Source organism: Ahaetulla prasina, chromosome 6 (assembly GCF_028640845.1).
Source record: "Ahaetulla prasina isolate Xishuangbanna chromosome 6, ASM2864084v1, whole genome shotgun sequence".
Taxonomy (NCBI): Eukaryota; Metazoa; Chordata; class Lepidosauria; order Squamata; family Colubridae; genus Ahaetulla; species Ahaetulla prasina.
The window spans coordinates 113,767,423-113,788,458 of record NC_080544.1 but is presented as its reverse complement, the minus strand read 5'-3'; the positions used below and the strand labels follow the sequence as shown (position 1 = coordinate 113,788,458).

General features: G+C 48.6%; 1 protein-coding gene across 8 annotated transcripts in view; it reads right to left on the bottom strand.

The window, feature by feature from the left end:
- Window positions 1-1,143: 1,143 nt before the first annotated feature.
- Window positions 1,144-21,036, bottom strand: part of IL1RAP (interleukin 1 receptor accessory protein) — a 105,136-nt gene continuing 85,243 nt past the window's right edge. For 2 of the 8 annotated variants that reach the window (XM_058188925.1, XM_058188927.1), the window contains one exon: window positions 1,145-2,633. In XM_058188925.1, the coding sequence (XP_058044908.1) occupies window positions 1,912-2,633 (722 nt within the window). In that variant the 3' untranslated portion in view covers window positions 1,145-1,911. Of the gene's footprint in view, window positions 2,634-12,180; window positions 12,202-12,496; window positions 15,130-21,036 lie in introns of those variants that run through there. The other 6 variants (XM_058188922.1, XM_058188926.1, XR_009155798.1 and 3 more) reach the window with 5 other exon arrangements.

Here is a 21,036-nt window from a genome sequence, read left to right as displayed (position 1 = left end):
CACGTGATCAGAATTCAAAGACCTGCTAGCTCATTGGTCTCCAACCTTGGTCCCTTTAAGACTTGTGGACTTCAACTCCCAGAGTCCCTCAGCCAGCTTTGCTGGCTGAGGGTCTCTGGGAGTTGAAGTCCACAAGTCTTAAAGGGACCAAGGTTGGAGACCAATGAGCTAGCTGGTCCGTATTTATGACGGTTGTAGTTTTCCTGTGGTCACGTGATCTCTTTTGCCCAGCTGAGGGTGGCTTTCTTGCAGACCTCTCACGACCCCACTAGGTAACATCATCAGAGCTAGAAGGGGGTGAGAACAATTAATCAGTGGAACGGCTTGCCACAAGAAGTTGCGGATGGCTCCAACACTGGTGGTTACTAAGAAGAGATTGGACAACCCTTTGTCTGAAGTGGTGTAGGGTCTCCTGCTCAAGAGATTGGCCCAACGTCACCCAGCTGCCTTTCAGGTCTAAAGCAGGACTCGAACTCATGCTCATTTGCAGTGCCCTGTGGTTTTAAAAAAAAAAACTGGGAGGTTTTTAAGACGAGATTGGACAGCCACTTGTCTGAAATGGCATAGGGCCCTCCTGTTTGAGCCGGGGGTTGGACTAGAAGACCTCCAAAGTCCCTTCCAACTCTATTATTCTGACTTCTGATGGTTTTACCAAAAACTGGTTGTCGGCACAACCGGCCCATAGCAAACCATTAACTCACCAAATATACTTTACAATCATGACGCTTCCTTAAGAGCGACCATAGAAAAACGTCATAAAATTGACTGACCCAATTTATGAGGTCACAATTTATGACCATGTCAGTCGTAAATCAAGGACTACCTGGGATTCCTTTGGGAAGCTGAAAGAGGCAGGTCTCCTCTTCCAAGCCAGTGCCAACGTCAGGGGCACAAAGGGGATAGATAGAAGGAGGGAGGCAGATTCAGGAGGGGGCTTGGGGTGGGGGTGGGGGGGTACATCCTGTTTCCCCTCTGATGACTTCTGCCGACAGCTTCAGGCAGGAATAAATCGAAATGCGCCGTGCGATGTGTGGGAGAACCACGCAGGAATCGCAACTCACAAACACAGATGCTTCTGGAGCCATTCACAGAAATGAAAATTTAATTTTCAACCACTTGGTTTCCAAGCGTTCATCCTCTTCTCTGTTCAAAATAAAATAAAATAAAATAAAATACAGCCCCTTAAAAAAGAAAAGAAAAGAAGACTCTTAAAAACGATTAAAATGTCTTTCCAGATGGCAACGGAGCCGAAGAGAATGGAAAACAAGTCTTGATAAATGAAAGCAACAATTAAAAACCCGTGGATTTGTTTGTTCATCTGAGAGTCCTCCCAGAAACCTTTCTGAGCATCGGCCAAAGAAATTGGGTGGGTGGGTGGGTGGCTTTTGCTGTGTTTAAGTTCTTCTACTGAGCCCCCTCAGCCTGTCTGCGGCTCTGAACCTAAAGCCGAAGTTCGGATGAGCCCACCTGACCTTCTCCCCTCGTTCACCTTCCCACTTTCTGCCTGGACTACCAGACCCAGAATTCCCAACCAAACATCCTGTCCCAACATGGCTGGAATGAAAGAGGAGGGGGGAACGCTGACCTCTAAAACAGGGAAGAACCGTGCCTTCTACAAGCCTCCATGATGGGGGACCTGTTATGGTGGAGACATTTCCCTCAGCTTCTCTTTCATGGCCTGCTCTTAGACATGGTCCTGGATTTCGAGAGACTTGAAATCTCCACCTTGGCCCAGGAAGGAAGTCCCTTGGGGGGGCAGTTGCCAAGCATCAGTCCCCTCCATAGGCAACCACCCACCCACACCCCACATAAATTGTCTCATTGACTGGTCCCGTGGCTTCCAGGAGGTCCTCCATGGAGGTCAGTCTTCCCTCCTTCCTTCTCAGATCTGGCGTTTCCCACCATCGGTGGTTAAAGGACATAGAAGTCATTGTTATTGGACACGTCTGCAAACTGCTGGAGACCCAGCGCAGCCACCTGGGGCTCCAAAGGATGCTTCTTGCCATTCTTCTGGAGGTGGACCACCGCCGAGTCTCCCAGCAGCGGCCTCTGGCATGGCATCTCCTGCTTGGGCTTGGCCGCCGCTTGGCCAGGGCTCTTGAATTGGCGCTTCTCGTTGGAGGAGGCCACGCAGCAGCGGCAGGCCAGGAACGGCTTGGGAGACTGTTTGGTCTTCCTTCTGGGCAAGGAGGCCAGCCCTCTTTGGACGGGGACCCCCTTGGCCTTCGGTGGTGGCCCTTTCAACCTGCTCCTCTTCTTCTGGGCCTGCTCCAGGCTGGTGTCTGAATGAGAGGAGCAGCTTTCGTTCCAGACGGTGTTGCCACAGGTGCCGAGACTCTGGAGAGGCAACGCTAGGCGTAAGGCTTTCCAGAACTTGGAGCCCAGGTGCTTGGACTTCTCACCTTTCCAGACCACGAAGGCTACGGATTCCTTCAGCTGCTGGACGCTCGGGTGGGCTCGTGGCAAAGGCTGGTACTCCACCACCACCAGCTTGGTGGCGATGTTGTTCTGGCAGAGGAGGCCGAGCTTGAACTCCAGAAGGCTGATGCTCTTCTCCAGAAGGTAGTCGGGGCTCAAGACCACAATCATCTTCCGGCTTTTCTGGATGAAGTCAAAGATGGCTTCGGTGATGTCTAAGCAGAAGAGGGAAAACAAAAGTGGTTAGAGAAGGGCAGCCCAAATCTTGATAGCCAGTCTTCCAATATCTGAGGAGCTGCCCCAAAGAAGAGGGCGGTCCACCTGTTCTCCAAAGCACCAGAAGGCAGGAGAAGAAGCAACGGATGGAAACCAATCAAGGAGAGAAGCAACCTGGAACTAAGGAGGAATTTCTTGACAGTGAGAATAATCAACTAGTGGAACAGAAGTTGCCTCCGGAAGTTGTGGATGCTTCAATACTGGAGAGAAGTTTGTCTGGAATGGTATACTCAAGCAGGGGGCTGGACTAGAAGACCTCCACAGTCCCTTCCAGCCCTAGGATTCTATGATCCAACCTAGAATTAAGGAGAAATTTCCTAACCATGAGAACAATTAACTAGTAGAATAGCTTGCCACAAGAAGTTATGGGTGCTACAACACTGGAGGCCTTTAAGAAGAGACTGGACTGTCAATTGTCTGAATTATCGGTATAAGTTCTCCTGCTTGAGCAGGGGCTGGACTAGAAGACCTCCAAGGTCCCTTCCAGCTCTAGGATTCTGTGATCAAACCTGGAACTAAGGAATAATTTCCTGACAGCGAGAACAATTAATCCCTGGGACAGAAGTTGTGGGAACTTCCATCACTGTAGATTTTTAAGAAGAGCCTAGACTTTTGTCTGAAATGGGATAGATTCTCCTGCTTGAGCAGGGGCTGGACTAGAAGACCTCCAAGGTCCCTTCCAGCTTCTTCTTATTCTCCACATGAGCCTTCCCAAGCCCCAGGCACATCACCCGTCTTGAACCACAACTCCCATCAAGTAGAAGAAGGTTACTTTGAACCTCTGGCTAGAAACCGGGTGAAGCTCGGCCACTGATCCAACCCGTGAAACAATAACCCTGACTGAATGGATCTACTTCTCCATAAGATCCCTCAGCACCCTCTCAGGAGTGAAAAGGTTGCAACCGATTCTCAGGGTGCCCACAAAGATGACCGGTGGGTTCAGCCCGGCCCTGCCACCCCCTCCCCAGTCTCCCCCACTGGGCTTGGCAGGAGAACCACAAAGTTTGGGCAGGAAGGCAGTCCTCAACATACGGCCACAACTCAGCCCAGGATTTTCATTTCTAAGCGAGACAGTTGCCAAGTGAATTTTGCCCCATTTGACGACCATTCTTCCCACCGTCGTTAAGTGAACCAGTCTGGTTGTTCAGTTAGTAACACGGCCGTTAAGTGAATCTGGCTTCCCCCGATCACTTTGCTTGTCATTGAGTTGCAAAAGGGGATCACGCGACCCCGGGACACTGCAACGGTCGTAAGTATGAGTCAGTTGGGAAGCGTCTGAATTTTGATCCCCTGACCCTGGGAAGGCTGCAACGGTCGTAAGTGGGGAAAACGGTCATAAGTCACTTTTTTTAGTGCTGTCATAACTTTGAACGCTCCCTAAACATTCTGGAAGGAAGAAGGATTTGTGGAGAGGAGGAGGAGAATTCCCCCTCCTTTCTAGCATGGATGATGTTCCCTAGTTGGGTCATGAAAGGTCTGCAAGAAAACCACCAAGCTCAGAGAGCACCAAGGACCCCACAGTCATTTTTGTCGTTGTCCTCCCCCCTCCTCCTCCTCTTCCTCCTCTTCCTCCTCCTCCTCCTCTCCCTTCTAGCACCGATGATGTTCCCTAGTTGGGTCATGAAATGTCTACAAGAAAACCACCAAGCTCAGAGGGCACTGAAGACCCACGGTGATCCCCCTCCTCCTCCTCCTCCTCACAAACCCTTCTCCCTTCTAGCACTGATGATGTTACGCAGTGGGGTCATAAAACATCTGCAAGAAAAGCACCCATTTCAATTTCAGAGAGCCCCAAGGAGCCCCAAATCCACCCCTGCCTGAACCCCAGATGTTCCCTGCTACAGGTACCCCGTGCGAAGAGGCCAGGAGCCTGGTTGGCCGATTCTCCCCTCCCCCGTTGCTGTGCAATGAGGATGCAGCCAAGCCAACCCTCTGAACCGTAGAAGGAAAGGCTAAACTAATGAAACCCATGTTTTATAATATCCCCAAAGCTGGTTTCCTTCTGCTCCTGTCCTGCTTGTTGCGGCTTTTGTTGTTTTTTTACCTTTTGGTTTGATGCATATTCTGACATAAAGCAAAATGAACTCACAAATTCTGTAAGAGCTCAAAAAGGCCCAGCATTTTCGCTCCCCCCCCCTAACTATTCAAGAAGGAAAGCCAGCGGAAAAGGACTTTGTGTTACAGATTCCTCTGAGCTCTGCTTATGAGCTAAAAGCCCGGCCATCTGAACGGAGTGGTCAATAGGAGAGAAGAGCGGGTTTAATTCCTAAAGTTAATGGCAAGAATCGCTTGTCTTCTTAAAGGCCTCCGACCTAATCTATCTGGACGGGCAGAACAATAGACTTTGGGAAGAGAGTAGATGCCTTTTCCTGGGGCAAATATTTCAAGGGAAAAAAAGAGAGGTGGGAGGAAGGGAACCCTCCGCCTCTAAAAATCAAAGAAATACTGAATTTTGAATGGCTTCATTCATTCCTCTGTGGATGTACGTACTAAGCAACAGTGTCCCTTGTATTTCTTTTCTTAATAATGGTGTTGCCTTATTCCTTTTTTTTTTTTAATCCATAGCCCCAAAACCGCAGCTCATAAAATGTTTTATGAAAGGGGTCCCCAGACTCATTTATTTTTCAATTCCCTAAATATTCCTCCGCCTTGATTTTTAGCGGTTTTAACTTCGGTCCTCCTACAGGTAGTCCTCGACTTAGGACCACAACTGAGCCCAAAATATCCACTGCTAAGCGAAGCAGTTGTTAAGCAAGCTTCGCTCCCTTTTACGACCTTTCTTGCCACAGTTGCTAAGTGAATCACTGCAGCTGTTAAGCTAGTCACATGGTCGTTAAGTGAATTTGGCTTCCCAGTTGCCTTTGCTTGGCAGGAGGTCGCAAAAAGGGATCACGTGACCCCCCCAGGACACTGTGACCGTCATAAATACGAGTCAGTAGGCTACAGTGGATTGAAAAACCTTCTCTTGAACTGGGGGTGAAAATCGTTAAACCCTCAACTCTATGATTTGATGTTCAATACAGGTAGTCCTCGACTTATGACCACTATTGAGCCCAACATTTCCACTGCTAAGCAAGACAGTCGTTAAGCGAGTTTTGCTCCCTTTTATGACCTTTCTTGCCACAGTTGTTGAGCGAATCGCTGCAGCTCTTAAGCTAGTCACATGGTCATTAAGTGAATCTGGCACTTTGCTTGCCAGAAGGTCGCAAAAGGGGATCACGTGACCCCGGGACACTGCGACCCTCATAAATACGAGCCAGAGGCCAAGCGTCTGAATTTGGGTCACGTGACCAGGGGATGCTGCAACGGTCGTAAGTGTGAAAAACGGTCATAAATCACTTTTTTCACTGCTGTTGTAAGGTCGACACAGCGGTCACTAAGTGAATTGTTGTTAAGTTGAGGACTTCTTGCATATTTGAAGGCAGGAATGCTGCATTCTGCGTGTGGTATTTGTACTCTTGACATGTTCTGTAAATAATTCAGGGTCCATGAGTACTAACCATCGTGTAACGCTATTCTAGAAAAGCCCAGAATCCATGTTCCACAGCAGCCACTGATGGGCCCAGGGGCAAATGCAACAGGGTCTTTTCTCCTTCGTTGGGTAGACCCCTTTTGGCCCTTCGGCTGGTCAGCTGCTGTTCAGGACGCCCAATTGGGAGATCTCAGAGGTGATGGGATGCTAGGCTCTCCTTCTTGGGCAGAGGGTTGGACTAGATGACTTACAAGGGCCCTTCCAGCTCTGGAGGGGGAGGGGTCTTATTCATGCCAGCCTTCATCGGGGTGAGTCCAACAACACATCAAAATGCAACCATGGGAAAGCTGGTGCTGACCCTCACAGGAAAGTCTAGTAGGAGAGAATATTTATGGGATGTAGATTGCTAGGGCTGGAAGGGACCTTGGAGGTCTTCTAGTCCAACCTCCGGCTCAGGGTGGGAATCTTATACCATCCCTTGTTAAATGATTGTCTTCTGCCTTTGGAAACCTCCAGTTGAACTGTGGGGGGGGGTCCTTGGTGCTTTCTCAGCTTGGGGGGTTTCTTGCAAATATGTCATGACCCAACTAGGTAATATCATCAGTGCTAGCTAGAAAGGAGTGGGGGGGGGAGAGGAGGAGGAGAACAACTGTGGGGTCCTTGTTGCTCTCTGGACATGGTGGTTTTCTTGCAGACATTTCATGACCCAACTAGGTAACTTCATCAGTGCTAGAAGGCAGTGGGGTTTGCAAAGGGGAGGGGGAGGAGGACTGTGGGGCTCTTGGTAGTCTCTGAGTTTGATTGTTTTCTTGCAAACATTTCATTACCCAACTAGGTAACATCATCAGTGGCACAATGGAGTGAGATTTGCAAAGAGGAGGAGGAGAAGAGGAGGAGGAGGAGGACCGTGGGATCCTTGGTGCTCTCTGAGCTTGGTGGTTTTCTTGCAGACATTTCATGACCCAACTAAGTAACTTCATCAGTTCTGGAAGGGAGTGGGGTTTACTTCCCATTTATAGACATACCCAACGTAGTTGGATAATGAAACACCTGCAAGAAAACCACCAAGCTCAGAGAGCACCAAGGGCCCTATGGTGCTAACCCTGACATAGGCTGGTGGTACCTTAAGGCTGGTTGACGTACCAATGGCCCATCAGATGGAGTCAGCATCTGGAGGATGATGGGGAATCCAGAGGCTGCTGTGATGTGGTTTGGTTGTCAGCAGACGCAAGGGAGGAAGGGCCATCTCGGGCATACAACCAGCTGCCCCATTGCTGATTCCCTCTCCTTCCTCTTTTCCCAGCCCTCCAAGGTGGCCAAGATATGTCTCCACCCCCAAATCCTGAGGTTCTCAAAGTTGATGTCCCACAAGAGGGAAGAGATGGCTTCAATCTAGATCAGAGGTCTTCAAACTTGGCAGCTTTAAGACTTGTGGACTTCAACTCCCAGAATTCTCCAGCCGGCTATGCTATGCTGGCTGGAGAATTCTGGGAGTTGAAGTCCTCAAGTCTTAAAGCTGCCAAGTTTGAAGACCTCTGATCTAGATGGAGCTCTGGGTCACTTAAGCTTCTCTTACCCTTCAGCTGGAGCTGAGAGGCAGGCGGCAGGGAGGGGACGGGGCTGAAGACAAGAGGAAGCCAACAAGGCTCCTCTTGTGTCAGAGTTGTGTGTGAGAAACTCTTTTTGGAACTTCATCCTGCTTCCGATGGAGCTTCACTGCACTCCGCAGATCCCAAAAGGCAACTGGGCTTTCTTTGTTTTTTCTTGAAGACATTTCATGACCCAACTAGGTAACATCATCAGTGGCACAATGGAGTGAGATTTGCAAAGAGGAGGAGGAAGAGGAGGGAGAGGAAGACTGTAGGGTCCTTGGTACTCTCTGAGCTTGGTGGTTTTCTGGCAGACATTTCATGACCCAACTAAGTAACATCATCAGTTCTGGAAGGAGTGGGGTTTACTTCCCATTTATAGACATACCCAACGTGGTTGATAATGAAACACCTGCAAGAAAACCACCAAGCTCAGAGGCACCAAGGGCCCTATGGTGCTAACCCTGACATAGGCTGGTGGTACCTTAAGGCTGGTTGACGTACCAATGGCCCATCAGATGGAGTCAGCATCTGGAGGATGATGGGAATCCAGAGGCTGCTGTGATGTGGTTTGGTTGTCAGCAGGCGCAAGGAGGAAGGGCCATCTCGGGCATACAACCAGCTGCCCCATTGCTGATTCCTCTCCTTCCTCTTTTCCCAGCCCTCCAAGGTGGCCAAGATATGTCTCCACCCCAAATCCTGAGGTTCTCAAAGTTGATGTCCCACAAGAGGAAGAGATGGCTTCAATCTAGATCAGAGGTCTTCAAACTTGGCAGCTTTAAGACTTGTGGACTTCAACTCCCAGAATTCTCCAGCCGGCTATGCTATGCTGGCTGGAGAATTCTGGGAGTTGAAGTCCTCAAGTCTTAAAGCTGCCAAGTTTGAAGACCTCTGATCTAGATGGAGCTCTGGGTCACTTAAGCTTCTCTTACCCTTCAGCTGGAGCTGAGAGGCAGGCGGCAGGGAGGGGACGGGGCTGAAGACAAGAGGAAGCCAACAAGGCTCCTCTTGTGTCAGAGTTGTGTGTGAGAAACTCTTTTTGGAACTTCATCCTGCTTCCGATGGAGCTTCACTGCACTCCGCAGATCCCAAAAGGCAACTGGGCTTTCTTTGTTTTTTCTTGAAGACATTTTGCTTCTCATCATGCAGGAAGCTTCTTCAGCTCTGACTGAACAGTGGAGGATGGAAGGATTTACATTCCTTGCAGATCCTCTGAGAGTCATTGGGGCTACTTGGAGATTTGTCTGTGCCCCTTAAGGTCCCCTGAATAGTGCAAATGGGCGTGTAACCTTCTTGGAACTGCTCAAAGACTGTGTTGTGGGACAGGAAAAGGGTGGTGTTGTATCTGCCCCCCACTCTGTGGAGAGAGCCAGGCTGGAGATAGATGGCCTCTAGGACCCCTTTTTCAAACCAGCGGTCCTCTTTGTCCAGAATGTGGACTTTGCTATCTTCCAAAGAGCAGCCTTGGTCTTTTAAATGCAGATGGGCTGGGAAAGACCAAGGCCGTTCTTCTGAAGACAGCAAAGTCCACATTCTGGACAGAGAGGACTCAGGTAAACCTCCAAGTGACCTCAACGACTCTCAGAGAGAGCACAAACGACCAGAGGATCTGCAAGGAATACAAATCCTTCCTCCACCGTTCAGTCAGAACTGAAGAAGTTTCTTGGATGAGAAGGAAAAGCTCTTCAAGGAAAAAGAAAGGAAGCCCAGCTGTCTTCTTTTTTTGGGGGGGGGGGAGAAGCATCTTTGGGACCTGGATGATTGAGACTCTCCAGAGACATTGTACCCCACAGGACTTGTTTTGGGGTAAATGTGCTTAGTAGAGCCATATATGTCTTCCTTTAACTCTGAGGAGGATTCTCCCTGTTGGACATTACTTGAGGTTCATCCATGCAAGACCATGCAGCTTCTCACCACTCCACAAGCTACTAATAACATTTCATGGAATCTTAGGCCTGGGAGGGACCTTAGAGGTCTTCTAGTCCAACCCCTGCCCACGATAATTGAATCCTAGGCCTGGAAAGGATCTTGGAGGGCTTCTAGTCCAAGCTACCCCTGCCCAAGATCATAGAATCAAAGAATCCTAGGGCTGGAGAGAACCTTGGAGGTCTTCTAAACCAATCCCCTGCCTAATAACATAGAATTCCAGGCTGGAAGGGACCTTAGAGGTCTTCTAGACCAACCATCTGCCCCAGATCATAAAATTAGAGCATCCTAGGGCTCGAAGGGACCTTGGAGGTCTTCTAGTCCACCCCTCTGCCCAAGGCAGGAGTCCTTATTCCAAGCCAGACAAATGGTTGTCCAATTTTTTCTTGAAGACCTCCAGTTTCTCAAATATAATATACCTCCTGAAATTGGGCTCTTGGGTGGTGTCGTACTACAACTCCCAAAATCCTCACCCACACTACCCCCCATTGGGTCCAGCCTCACATGCCAATGGGGTCTTGGGACGCGGTTAACGGTGATCAGATTCGGAAGGGGGAGCAAACAAGGGAACAGACCGCCTCCAAGGCACCTGTGGGTGGGACTGGGCAGGTCAGAAAAGTCAAGATGGCAGCCATCACCGTGTGATCAGACCCCCGTCCCACCCCTTTACCTGTGCAACACCCCCCCCAAAAGAGGAGGGGGTGAACTGTCAAACTGTAGCCAGCAACTTGGCTTTTTTGAACCCCCACCCCCACCACAACTCTCTCTCTCTCTCTCTCTCTCTCTCTCTCTCACACACACACACACATACACACCCCTGAAAGGGCAAGGGAAAAGCAACTGAAAACAGCAGGATGCATCAAAAGAAGCATTTTATTAAAATTCCAAACTGAAAAAAGGAATCAAAATTAGACAACACACAATGTTGTTGACCTCCGAGGCAGATGACATGAATGGAAGAAGAATGGACAATGGAAAAAATAAGAATAAGCAACTTAACAACTGTCGTGCTTAGCAACCAGAAAGTTTAGGGTCAATTGTGGTCATAAGTCAAGGACTATCTGTACTTCATATGCAAGGCACATGTGCATCGTGTCGGTCCATCTGTATCCATCTATCTCTATCTATCTCTTCCTGCCTTCCTGCCTGCCTCTGTCTATCATCTGTCTGTCCATCCGTCTGTCTGTCTCTCTCTCTCTACCCGTCCCTTCCTCCCTCCATCTATCTATGCCTATTTATCTCTTTCTGTTTCGGTCTGTCTCTGTCTATCATTTGTCTGTCTGTCCGTCCATCCATCCATGTTTGTCATCTATCTATCCTTGTCTGTCTGTATGTCTGTATTCATTCTATCTATCTATTTACATCTATCTATCTATCTATCTATCTATCTATCTATCTATCTATCTATCTATCTATCTATCTATCTATCATCTATTTAATTTCTGAACCACCCAGCTCCCTCAAATGGGGTCTCTGGCCATGATATAATAAAACATTAAAATATATAAACAGTAGCTATAAAAACCAAAATCTTAAAAATTCTAGAAGGAAGCCAGAACAATTCATGCCATGCTGACCAAAATAGATGCTGCTTTATCACCCGGATAAAGTTTTGATAAAAGGTGAAAGGCTGATGTGTTTTGACTTGGGGGAACCCCCCCCCTCCCTTGTTGACCATCCCTCCTCTTGCCAGACGCAGCTCCAATCTCGGCACTTTGCACGTGGGCCACGGTGTGGCTCAGGTTGTTAGAAGCCTGTTATTAAAACACAGCTGCTTGCAATTACTGCAGGTTCTAGTCCCACCAGGTCCAAGGTTGACTCAGCTTTCCATCCTTTATAAGGTAGGTAAAATGAGGACCCAGATTGTTGGGGGGGCAATAAGTTGACTTTGTAAATATACAAATAGAATGAGACTATTGCCTTACACACTGTAAGCCGTCCTGAGTCTCCGGAGAACGGCGGGATATAAATGTAAACACAAAAAAAACAACTCTTGGTGTTGTTGTTTTATGAGGAGTTAGCCTCTTAATCAAACCCAGCCCATCTGACCGGCTTCTGCGACAAGAGGTTAATTTATTGTCAGATTAGCCAGAGAAATGGGTGAATTTAACATCTAGGTTTGGTCTGTTGTATGAAGGCAAGTCTGGGATTTAAAAGTGGTCTCTCTCTGCAAGGTTGAATTGACTTTTGGACATCTGGACAGCATGGACTTATTAGCCACTGGAAGGTCCACCTGTCTAAACATCTGCACACCCATCATTCCAAAGGGCCTCTAGCCACTCACTGGGAAGAATTTGCAAGCAGGCCTTTGTGTGTCAATCTGTTATCCAGCAAATAATAATAATAATAATAATAATAATAAAAAAGAATAAATAAGGCAGGATGATAATGCGCAGTGCAAATGGGAAGGGGAGGATTTGGGAGGATAAGAAATAATAGCCCCTCCACAGCAGGGGTCTCCAACCTTGGTCCCTTTAAGACTTGTGGACTTCAACTCCCAGAGTTCCTCAGCCAGCTTTGCTGGCTGAGGGACTCTGGGAGTTGAAGTCCACAAGTCTTAAAGGGACCAAGGTTGGAGACCCCTGCTCCACAGGTTTGTAATTAATAAAAACTATCATAAATAAAAGCTGAGTGTAAACATGGAGGAAGAGGACAGTGGTGCTAGCTCTCTTGTTTTCTTGCAGACATCTCATGACCCAATTAAGTAACATCTTCAAGGAATAAGCAGGGAATAAGACCAGTGGAACAATCAAGCAGAAAACAACACCTAACTAAGGAACTACCAAGGGGAAAACTACACTCCCGTCAACACTGGCAGAGAAGACTACTGGGTATAAGTAGGGATCGAACCCCCCTCCTTTCTAGCACTGATAGTGTTCCCTAGTTGGGTCATGAAATGTCTGCAAGCAAACAACCAAGCTCAGGGAGCACCAAGCACCCCACAGTTCTTCCCTCCCCCTCCTCTCTGCAACCCCCTCTCCCTTCTAGCACTGATGATGTTCCCTAGTTGGGTCTTGAAACGTCTACAAGGAAAGCACCAAGTTCAGCAAGAACCAAGGATGCCACAGTCATTCTCTTCCTCCTCCTCCTCTCTGCAACCCCCTCTCCCTTCTAGCACTGAGGATGTTCCCCAGTTGGGTCATGAATCGTTTGCAATAAAATCACCATGACTTGGAGAGCACCATAGTTCTGGGTGAGTCGGACAGCCCTAAAGCCTGTTGATCCTCATTGATTTACATATCTGAATGGGATTCACAGGATTTCCTGCATGACTTCAACCTCTAACTACACACCCCAGCAATCTTTGGGGCTGGCAACAGGAGGGGGTTGGTAGGGGACCCCAGTGAGCTAAGCAACAACTTTGGGTTATGATCTCTCTCTCTCATTCTCTCTCTCTCTCTCTCTCTCTCTTACACACACACGAACACACCACTGAGTGTCCAGATCTGCCACCATCCCATAGCCAATCCGGTAATGCTATAATACAGAGACCAGGAGTTGGCAGAACAAAAGACCAAAAAATAAAATAAAAAATAAAATAGTTTTTGAAATTCTGCATGGGGATTTGCCCCTCGAGGCTCCTTGCTCGGCTACCGATAAATCTTCGCCCGCCATTCTTGAGTACAACCACTGAATCGGGTGCAACCAAGCCAGAAGCTCAGAGCTCCGGCTTGTGAGCAGGACTGGCCCTTCCGGGGTTGACCGACCCCTGAAAAAATGGCATTGGGCCAATTTAGAAGTTAAACCAACAGTGGTTCCAACAAGGCACCACAATCTGTCCCAAGCAGGCTGCTCTGGCCCAGCTGGCTGAGGAACTCTGGGAGTTGAAGTCCACAAGTCTTAAAGGGACCAAGGTTGGAGACCCCTGCTCTGGCCAGCTGGGACAATTTTGGAGACCCAAAAAGCTGCTTAAGTGAAAGCCCCTGTTCTGTTCCTTAAAAGGACCTTGAGCATTGAATAAAGCAATTCAAATTGTTTAGGAAGGGATCCATTCTGTGCAGCGTGTCACGTCCGTAACTGGGGACATATCCTGGACTTGAAGCCTCCATCTTGATGAAAAGAAGGAAGATCTCATCCTAGAAGTTGAAGAAATGTGACGTCCCAGATTCCACTCCTCCTCTCCCTTCTCCTCCCTACTTACCACTAATACTCTGCTACTAATACTTCAACTCCTGAATTCCTGCTTGGCTTACAACTTGGCTTGGCTTACAACTTGGCTTGGCTTACAACTTGGCTTGGCTTACAACTGCCTGCCTGGGAACCTTTCGAGATTCACTGCTGTTAAGTCCCTCCTGTAAAAAGTCCCTCTCATCCTAGCGGTTACCCACATGAGCTCTGGGATTATGGGGCGTGGGGGGCGGTCCCCAAATCTCCCCTTCCTCAACAGGCTGGTTTAGACAGCAAAGGGGCTACCCCACACTTTCCTGCACTCAGCACAAGAACCATCGCAGTGCACACCCAGCGCAACACGCCATTGTGAAGTGGTTTTTTTGGCCAAAGGAGGCCAAAAGCCAGCCAGGGTTTCCTGTCTCCAGCCCCGAGTCCTGAACGTGTCTGGATTGCAAAGTTTGCAGCGACTGACGGTTGTGGGAACGGAAATACGACACACCTGGAAAAGCTCAGGTGGAGGAAGGCCACTCTGGCCATTCGGGACAACTTTGGAAAGCTGCTTTAGTGTCCAAAGGAAGAGAGCACCTGCCTTCTCCAGTGACCCCTCTGGACCGAGAAGAAAAGGCCTTCAGGTGGACTTCTGTTTTTCCGTCGAAGAACTTGAGGGACACCACGAAAGAGTGAAAGGGAAACAAACGACACTGTGGTGCATCCTTACTACAATTGCACAGGTGTCCCAGACCGCCCGCCTTGCCTCAGCCGCCTGCAAGCTAGGTGGTGCGATTTGCAGGAGACGGGATGGACAGCTCGGCTTCCAATGCAGATGGGGCACCTTCAAAACAGGGCCAGTCCAGGTGGGCGCCTCTGGCCACGCCAGGCCAGAGGTGGAACGTGGATTCCCAGAGACTCCCCAAACCAAGCCCTCTGCTCTCCTCCCAAGCCCAGCTTTGGGGGTTCCTGGCCTCCCCTTTCCTTAGACGCCTTTTGGCGAAAGGGTGATGAGATCTTGTTGAGACGGAAGGTTCTTGGTTCTGCTCTTCACCGGCAATTCGACCAACAGCTCCTTCCAAAACCTTCCCATGGGGTAACGGGACTTCTCCCCTTTCCACTTAATGACGGTCAGGGCCGTCTTGGCTTGCCGGAGCTCCTTCACTTTGCTCTTCTTGATGGGCTTGTACTGGACAAGGATCACCTTGATGGTGCCCTTGGAAGCCATGTTCTCCAGGCCAGCCTTAAACTCCAGCAAAGCCTGGGTGCCCCGCAGGACGTAGTTGGGACTCAGCACTACCAAGAGACGGCGGCTTCTCTGGATGAAGCTCAGAGTTTCATCCGTGACAACTGAGAGAGAAAACAGGCACGTTAGGGACCGGCATGTAAGAACCTTCCCACAGCTGGGAGGAGCAAGGAGAAGTTCACAGTGTCAGCAGGAGATGCCACACGTCTCCTTTCTCAGATGTTACCTTCTCAAGCTCCTGGCCCTCAAGAGAACAAAGTAGGTATGGAGGAGAGCCAGAACACTTACAGTGTTGGAGCATTTACAACTTCTGCAGGCAAGTTGTTCCACTGATTAATTGTTCTCACTGTCAGGAAATTCCTCCTTAGTTCTACGTTGCTTCTCTTCTTGATTAGTTTCCATCCATTGCTTCTTCTCCTGCCTTCAGGTGCTTTGGAGAATAGCTTGACTGCCTCTTCTTTGTGTCAACCCCTGAGATATTGAAAGATTGCTATTATGGCAGCCCTAGTCCTTCTTGTCATTAAACTATGGGGAGAAACAGGCTCAAGCTTAATCCCTCCAAGACGGAGTGGCTGTGGATGCCGGCACCCCGATTCAGTCAGCTGCAGCCGCGGCTGGCTGTTGGAGGCGAGTTATTGGCCCCAAGGGAAAGGGTGCGCAACTTAGGTGTCCTCCTGGATGATCGGCTGTCGTTTGAAGATCATTTGACGGCCGTCTCCAGGGGGGCCTTCCACCAGGTCCGCCTGGTTCGGCAGTTGCGCCCCTTCCTTGATCGGGATGCCTTATGCACGGTCACTCATGCGCTCGTTACCTCTCGCTTGGATTACTGCAATGCTCTCTACATGGGGCTCCCCTTGAAGTGCACTCGGAGGCTTCAGTTAGTCCAGAATGCAGCTGCGCGGGTGATAGAGGGAGCCGCCCATGGCGCCCGTGTAACACCACTCCTGCGCAGACTGCACTGGCTGCCTGTGGCCTTTCGAGTGCACTTTAAGGTGTTGGTTACTACCTTTAAAGCGCTCCATGGCTTAGGACCTGGGTACTTACGGGACCGCCTGCTGCTACCACACGTCTCCCACCGACCCGTACGCTCCCATAGAGAGGGACTTCTCAGGGTGCCGTCCGCCAAACAATGCCGGCTGGCGGCCCCCAGGGGAAGGGCCTTCTCTGTGGGGGCTCCCACACTCTGGAACGAGCTTCCCCCGGGTTTACGTCAAATACCTGACCTTCGGACATTCCGTCGCGAACTGAAGACACATCTCTTTATCTGCGCGGGGCTGGCTTAAATTAGTTTTAATGGGAAATTTTATTAATTTTTAAATGGGGTTTTTTAGTATAGAAATTTTTAATCTCAGGCTAATTTAAATAAGTTTTTTAAATGGTATTTTAATCTGTATATTGTATTGTTTTATTTTGCCTGTACACTGCCCTGAGTCCTTCGGGAGAAGGGCGGTATAAAAATCAAATAAATAAATAAAATAAATAAATAAATAAACTAGATATGCCCAATTCCAGCAACCGTTCTTCATATGTTTTGGCTTCCAGTCCTCTAATCATCTTTGTTTTAATGCTTTAGGCATTGGGGTAAGTAAGGATGGTGTTGGGTACGGTGATGGTTGGGGCTAGATGTTGATTGCTTGAACTTTATTGTGATTATTCTAGTCCGAAAGGCAGAAGGAGAAACAACAGATGGAAACGAATCAAGGAGAGAAGCAATCAAAGAGAAAATTCCCGACAGTGAGAGCAATCAACCAGTGGAACGGCTTACCTCCAGAAATTGTGGATGCTTCACCACTGGAGGCTTTCAAGAAAATATTGGACAACAGTTTTTTTCAAATGGTGTAGGGCTTCCTGTCTGAGCAGGGGGTTGGACTAGAGGACCTCCAAGCTCCCTTCCAATTCTGCTATCCTGTCTCCCCTGGTCCTACTCTTCATTAAACTGGACATACCCAATTCCTACAACCATTTTTTTGTATGTTTCATCCTTCAGTCCCCTAATCCTCTTTGTTGCTCTTCTCTGCACTCTTTCCAGAGTCTCAACATCTTTTTTTACATCATGGTGATGTACACTGGATGCAGGATTCCAGGTGTGGCCTTACCAGGGCATTATACTCCTGGCACCTGCTCTGGTGATTGCAGAACAGTCTAGTTTTCATGTTTCCCTCCCAGTTTGGATCAAAGAGGGCCGGGCCAGATAATATATATATAATATATAACAACAGAGTTGGAAGGGACCTTGGAGGCCTTCTAGTCCAACCCCCTGCCCAGGCAGAAAACCCTACACCATCTCAACCAGATGGTTATCCAACATTTTCTTAAAACTTTCCAGTGTTGGAGCATTTACAACTTCTGCAGGCAAGTCGTTCCACTTATTAATTGTTCTAACTGTCAGGAAATTTCTCCTTAGTTCTAAGTTGCTTCTTTCCTTGATCAGTTTCCACCCATTGCTTCTTAAAGCCCAGAGTATTTTGTACATTGGAACAACTGCAATAGTCACAGCTGTTATTACTAATTGAGGAGAGTCCCAAGGGGGCTTTTTCAGGAGGCACCTCGACTTTGATGGTTGTTTTTTCTCTTGAAGACATTTCGCTTCTCATCCAAGAAGCTTCCTATATAAATCCTTCCATTCCCCACTATCCTGTCAGAGATACAGGTTAACAGAGTTGGAAGGGACCTTGTAGGTCATCTAGTTTAACCCCCCACCCCCACCCCCCAGCAGACCCTACACCATTTTTGACAGTCCAGTCTCTTCTTGAAAGCTTCCAGTGATAAAGAAGCTTCTTGGATGAGAAGCGAAACGTCTTCAAAAGAAAACAAAACAAAACAGAAAAGCCAGGTGCCTCTTGAGAAAGCACTTTTGGGACAACCATGTCCCGGAGGACTGAGAATCTCTACGGACTTTTAATCAAGGAGAGAAGCAACAAGTTCTAAGGAGGAATTTCCTGACAGTGAGAAAAATTAACCAGTGGAACAGAAATTGCCTTCAGAAGTTGTGGCTGCTCCATTAGTGGAGGTTTGTAAGAAGATATTGGACAACCAAAGGAACCAGGCGAAGATAGTGGTGGAAATGGTCCTTGAGGTTCTTCAACCCAGCCACCTCCTTGAGGCAAGGATCCAAGTTAAAATATATTGGACATATGGCTGTCCAGCCACCGTAGAGTCCAGTGGGGCCCATCTCTCTCTGGCTGTTGCAGTTTTCCCTAAAATTCCATCCGGATCGGCCTTTCTGTAGCTTAAATCCATTATTCTGAGAGCTGTACTTGGGAACGAGTGAGAACATCTGACCATCTTCTGTGTGGTCTCCTGTCAAGCACCGGGAAAGGGCCACCATCTGGCCTCCAGGTTAATCGCGCTCAGTTCCTCCATCACTTCTACTCCTACTTCTGGTCTACCTTGCTGCCTTTTTCTGAACTGTCCCCATCTTAAAATATAGCATCCAGAACGGGACCAAAAACATGAGTAGGTCAAAGAGATATCTTTGGTGGTCCCAAAGGTGCTTTTTCAGGAGGCAGCTGGACTTTCTTGTTTTTTTTTCTTTGAAGACGTTTTGCTTCTCCTCCAAGAAGCTTCTTCAGCTCTGACTGGATGGTGGGGAAGGGAAGGATTTATACCCCTTGTAGACAGCTGGTCATTTGCATCCTTTTAGTGGGTTGTTGAGGCCACTTGTAGGTTTATCTGTGTCCTCAGGAATAACTGGGACCTGGATGGCTGAGAATCTCTACAAATGTTTAGTTATACAGTTTGGGATGAAGACCCTTGGAATGGGGTGGGAGTAGGAAGGGATTTCCAGAGAAAACTTGCAGACTTACGGAAGCATTTGCATCACTCAGGTGGCCCTGAGGACACAGACAGGCCTCTTAAGTGGCCTCAAGGACCCTCTCAAAGGATGCAAATGACCAGCTGTCTGCAAGGAGTCTCAATCCTTCCATTCAGTCCCACCATCCAGTCAGAGCTGAGGAAGCTTCTGGGATGAGAAGTGAAACGTCTTCAAAGGAAAAACCAGAAAGTCCAGGTGCCTCTTGAAAAAGCACCTTTGGGACAACCAGGACCTGGAGGACTCTCTACAGTCTTTTGGCTACACAATTTGGGATGAAGACCCTTGGGTGGGAGTAGGAATGGATTTCCAGAGGAAAAACTGCAGACTACAGGAACTATTTGCCCCACTCAGGGGACCCTGAGGACACAGACAGACCTCCAAGTGGCCTCAAGGACCCTCTCAAAGGATGCAAATGACCAGCTGTCTGCAAGGAGTATCAATCCTTCCATTCAGTCCCACCATCCAGTCAGAGCTGAGGAAGCTTCTGGGATGAGAAGCAAAATATCTTCAAAAGAGAATATCCAGAAAGTCTAGTTGCCTCTGAAAAAGCACCTTTGGGACAACCGTGACCTGGTTGACTGAGAATCTCCATAGACTTATATCTCTGGTGGCTTCCCCTCAACTGGGCTGCTCCACTGAAGGTAGGCATGGAACAGGATGACCTTGGCTCTACATGCCCAGAATTTCAACCCTCTTCAAGAGAAGTTGAGAGAAAGACCGACGCCACAGACCTTGTTGTGACTCCAGCCCCCAAACCTGGCCCCATGCCTGAAAGTGACTCCGAGAGTGAGGGGGAAGGGCCGGTAAGGCTTACCTCGGGAGCACCGATTCCTTTGGCCCGGCTCCAGGAGCCAGAACCAGACCAGCCGGAGGACGTAATGAGGCCATCATCCCCTGATTCCTCCCTTCCCCAGGCTACGCCTTCAGACCCAGCTGATAATAATAATAATCAAGCTTGGCTTGACCTGCGCTTCAGAAGATTAGAGAGGCAGCATCATCAAAAGGAGCCCCACCCCACAGGATATATAAGGAGCTTTGGGACTGCTCTCACTCCACGGGAAGCAAAGTTTAGCTGATACGTTTCAAAAAGAGCTGAAAGTCATTTGTTTGAACTTTGGCAGGCAGCTGCGATTTCTCTGCCAGGACTGATAAGAGCCTTGAATCCACTGGCTGAAGGCCAGCTCGTGGGTCCGAAGTGGGGAAGGAGACAGAACAGACCTCCTGACCTACCATCTTAGCTTCTCCCTTCCGTAACCAGCTTCCTTCAGACCCAACATGGAGCCAAAGATGGCTGCGTTCCCCTAGCGCTTCTCCTTTCCTCAAGCTAGTCTCCTCTCCACGGGGCCTGCTGCAATTTCCCCTCAACTCGTTCCAATGACTTTAGGAGCATCCCCAGCCAAGATGGCAGCGCGTTGACCCACATTAAAAAGGGTTGAGGCTTCAATTATGCGGTTGGCAGTCTGATTTTTTGGGGGTGGGGGAATCCCCTCCTATAGGGACTCACTTAAAAGTGGTCAACCCTGCATTACATGCTAAAACAGAGGTCATCAAACTTGGCCGCTTTAAGACTTGTGGACTTCAACTCCCAGAATTCACGAGCCCAGCTATGCTATAATAATGCTGGAGAATTCTGGGAGTTGAAGTCCACAAGTCTTAAAGCGGCCAAGTTTGAAGACCTCTGTGCTAAAATATAATGAATATTGGTAGAAATGTTAAAATATTGCCAGAAGAACCAGGCTACTGGGGTTCTTCCCTCTCCTCCTGTCCAGATGCGCTTGGTGCTGCTATCCCTGGTACAATCCAGTCCAACTGGCTGTTGGTCTCTGCTGCTGGGAACCATGGGAGTCAGTGTCCCAATGGACTTCCGCTTGGGGAAGCTTTTCTAGAATTCCCAAATCTACCCTGTGCTCTTTTAAAACTAGGTTGCTTTTAGACACAGAGCTGGGGAAACATCATTTAAAAATCGGCAGTTCTGAATTTAATGGACCCCCCAGAACGTCTCTGAGCATAAACAACACCCCAACTCAGGAAATCTGAACATCTGGACCCAAATGTGTTTCCTGTTACCTTCGGTCACACCGTTCGCCTGCAGCATAAACTGGAAAAAGTATGTTGGACAATTAAAGCAAGGTCCACCTCACAGTGGAATTGCTATACTTTAAATCAGTGTTTCTCAACCTCAGGAATTTTAAGTTGG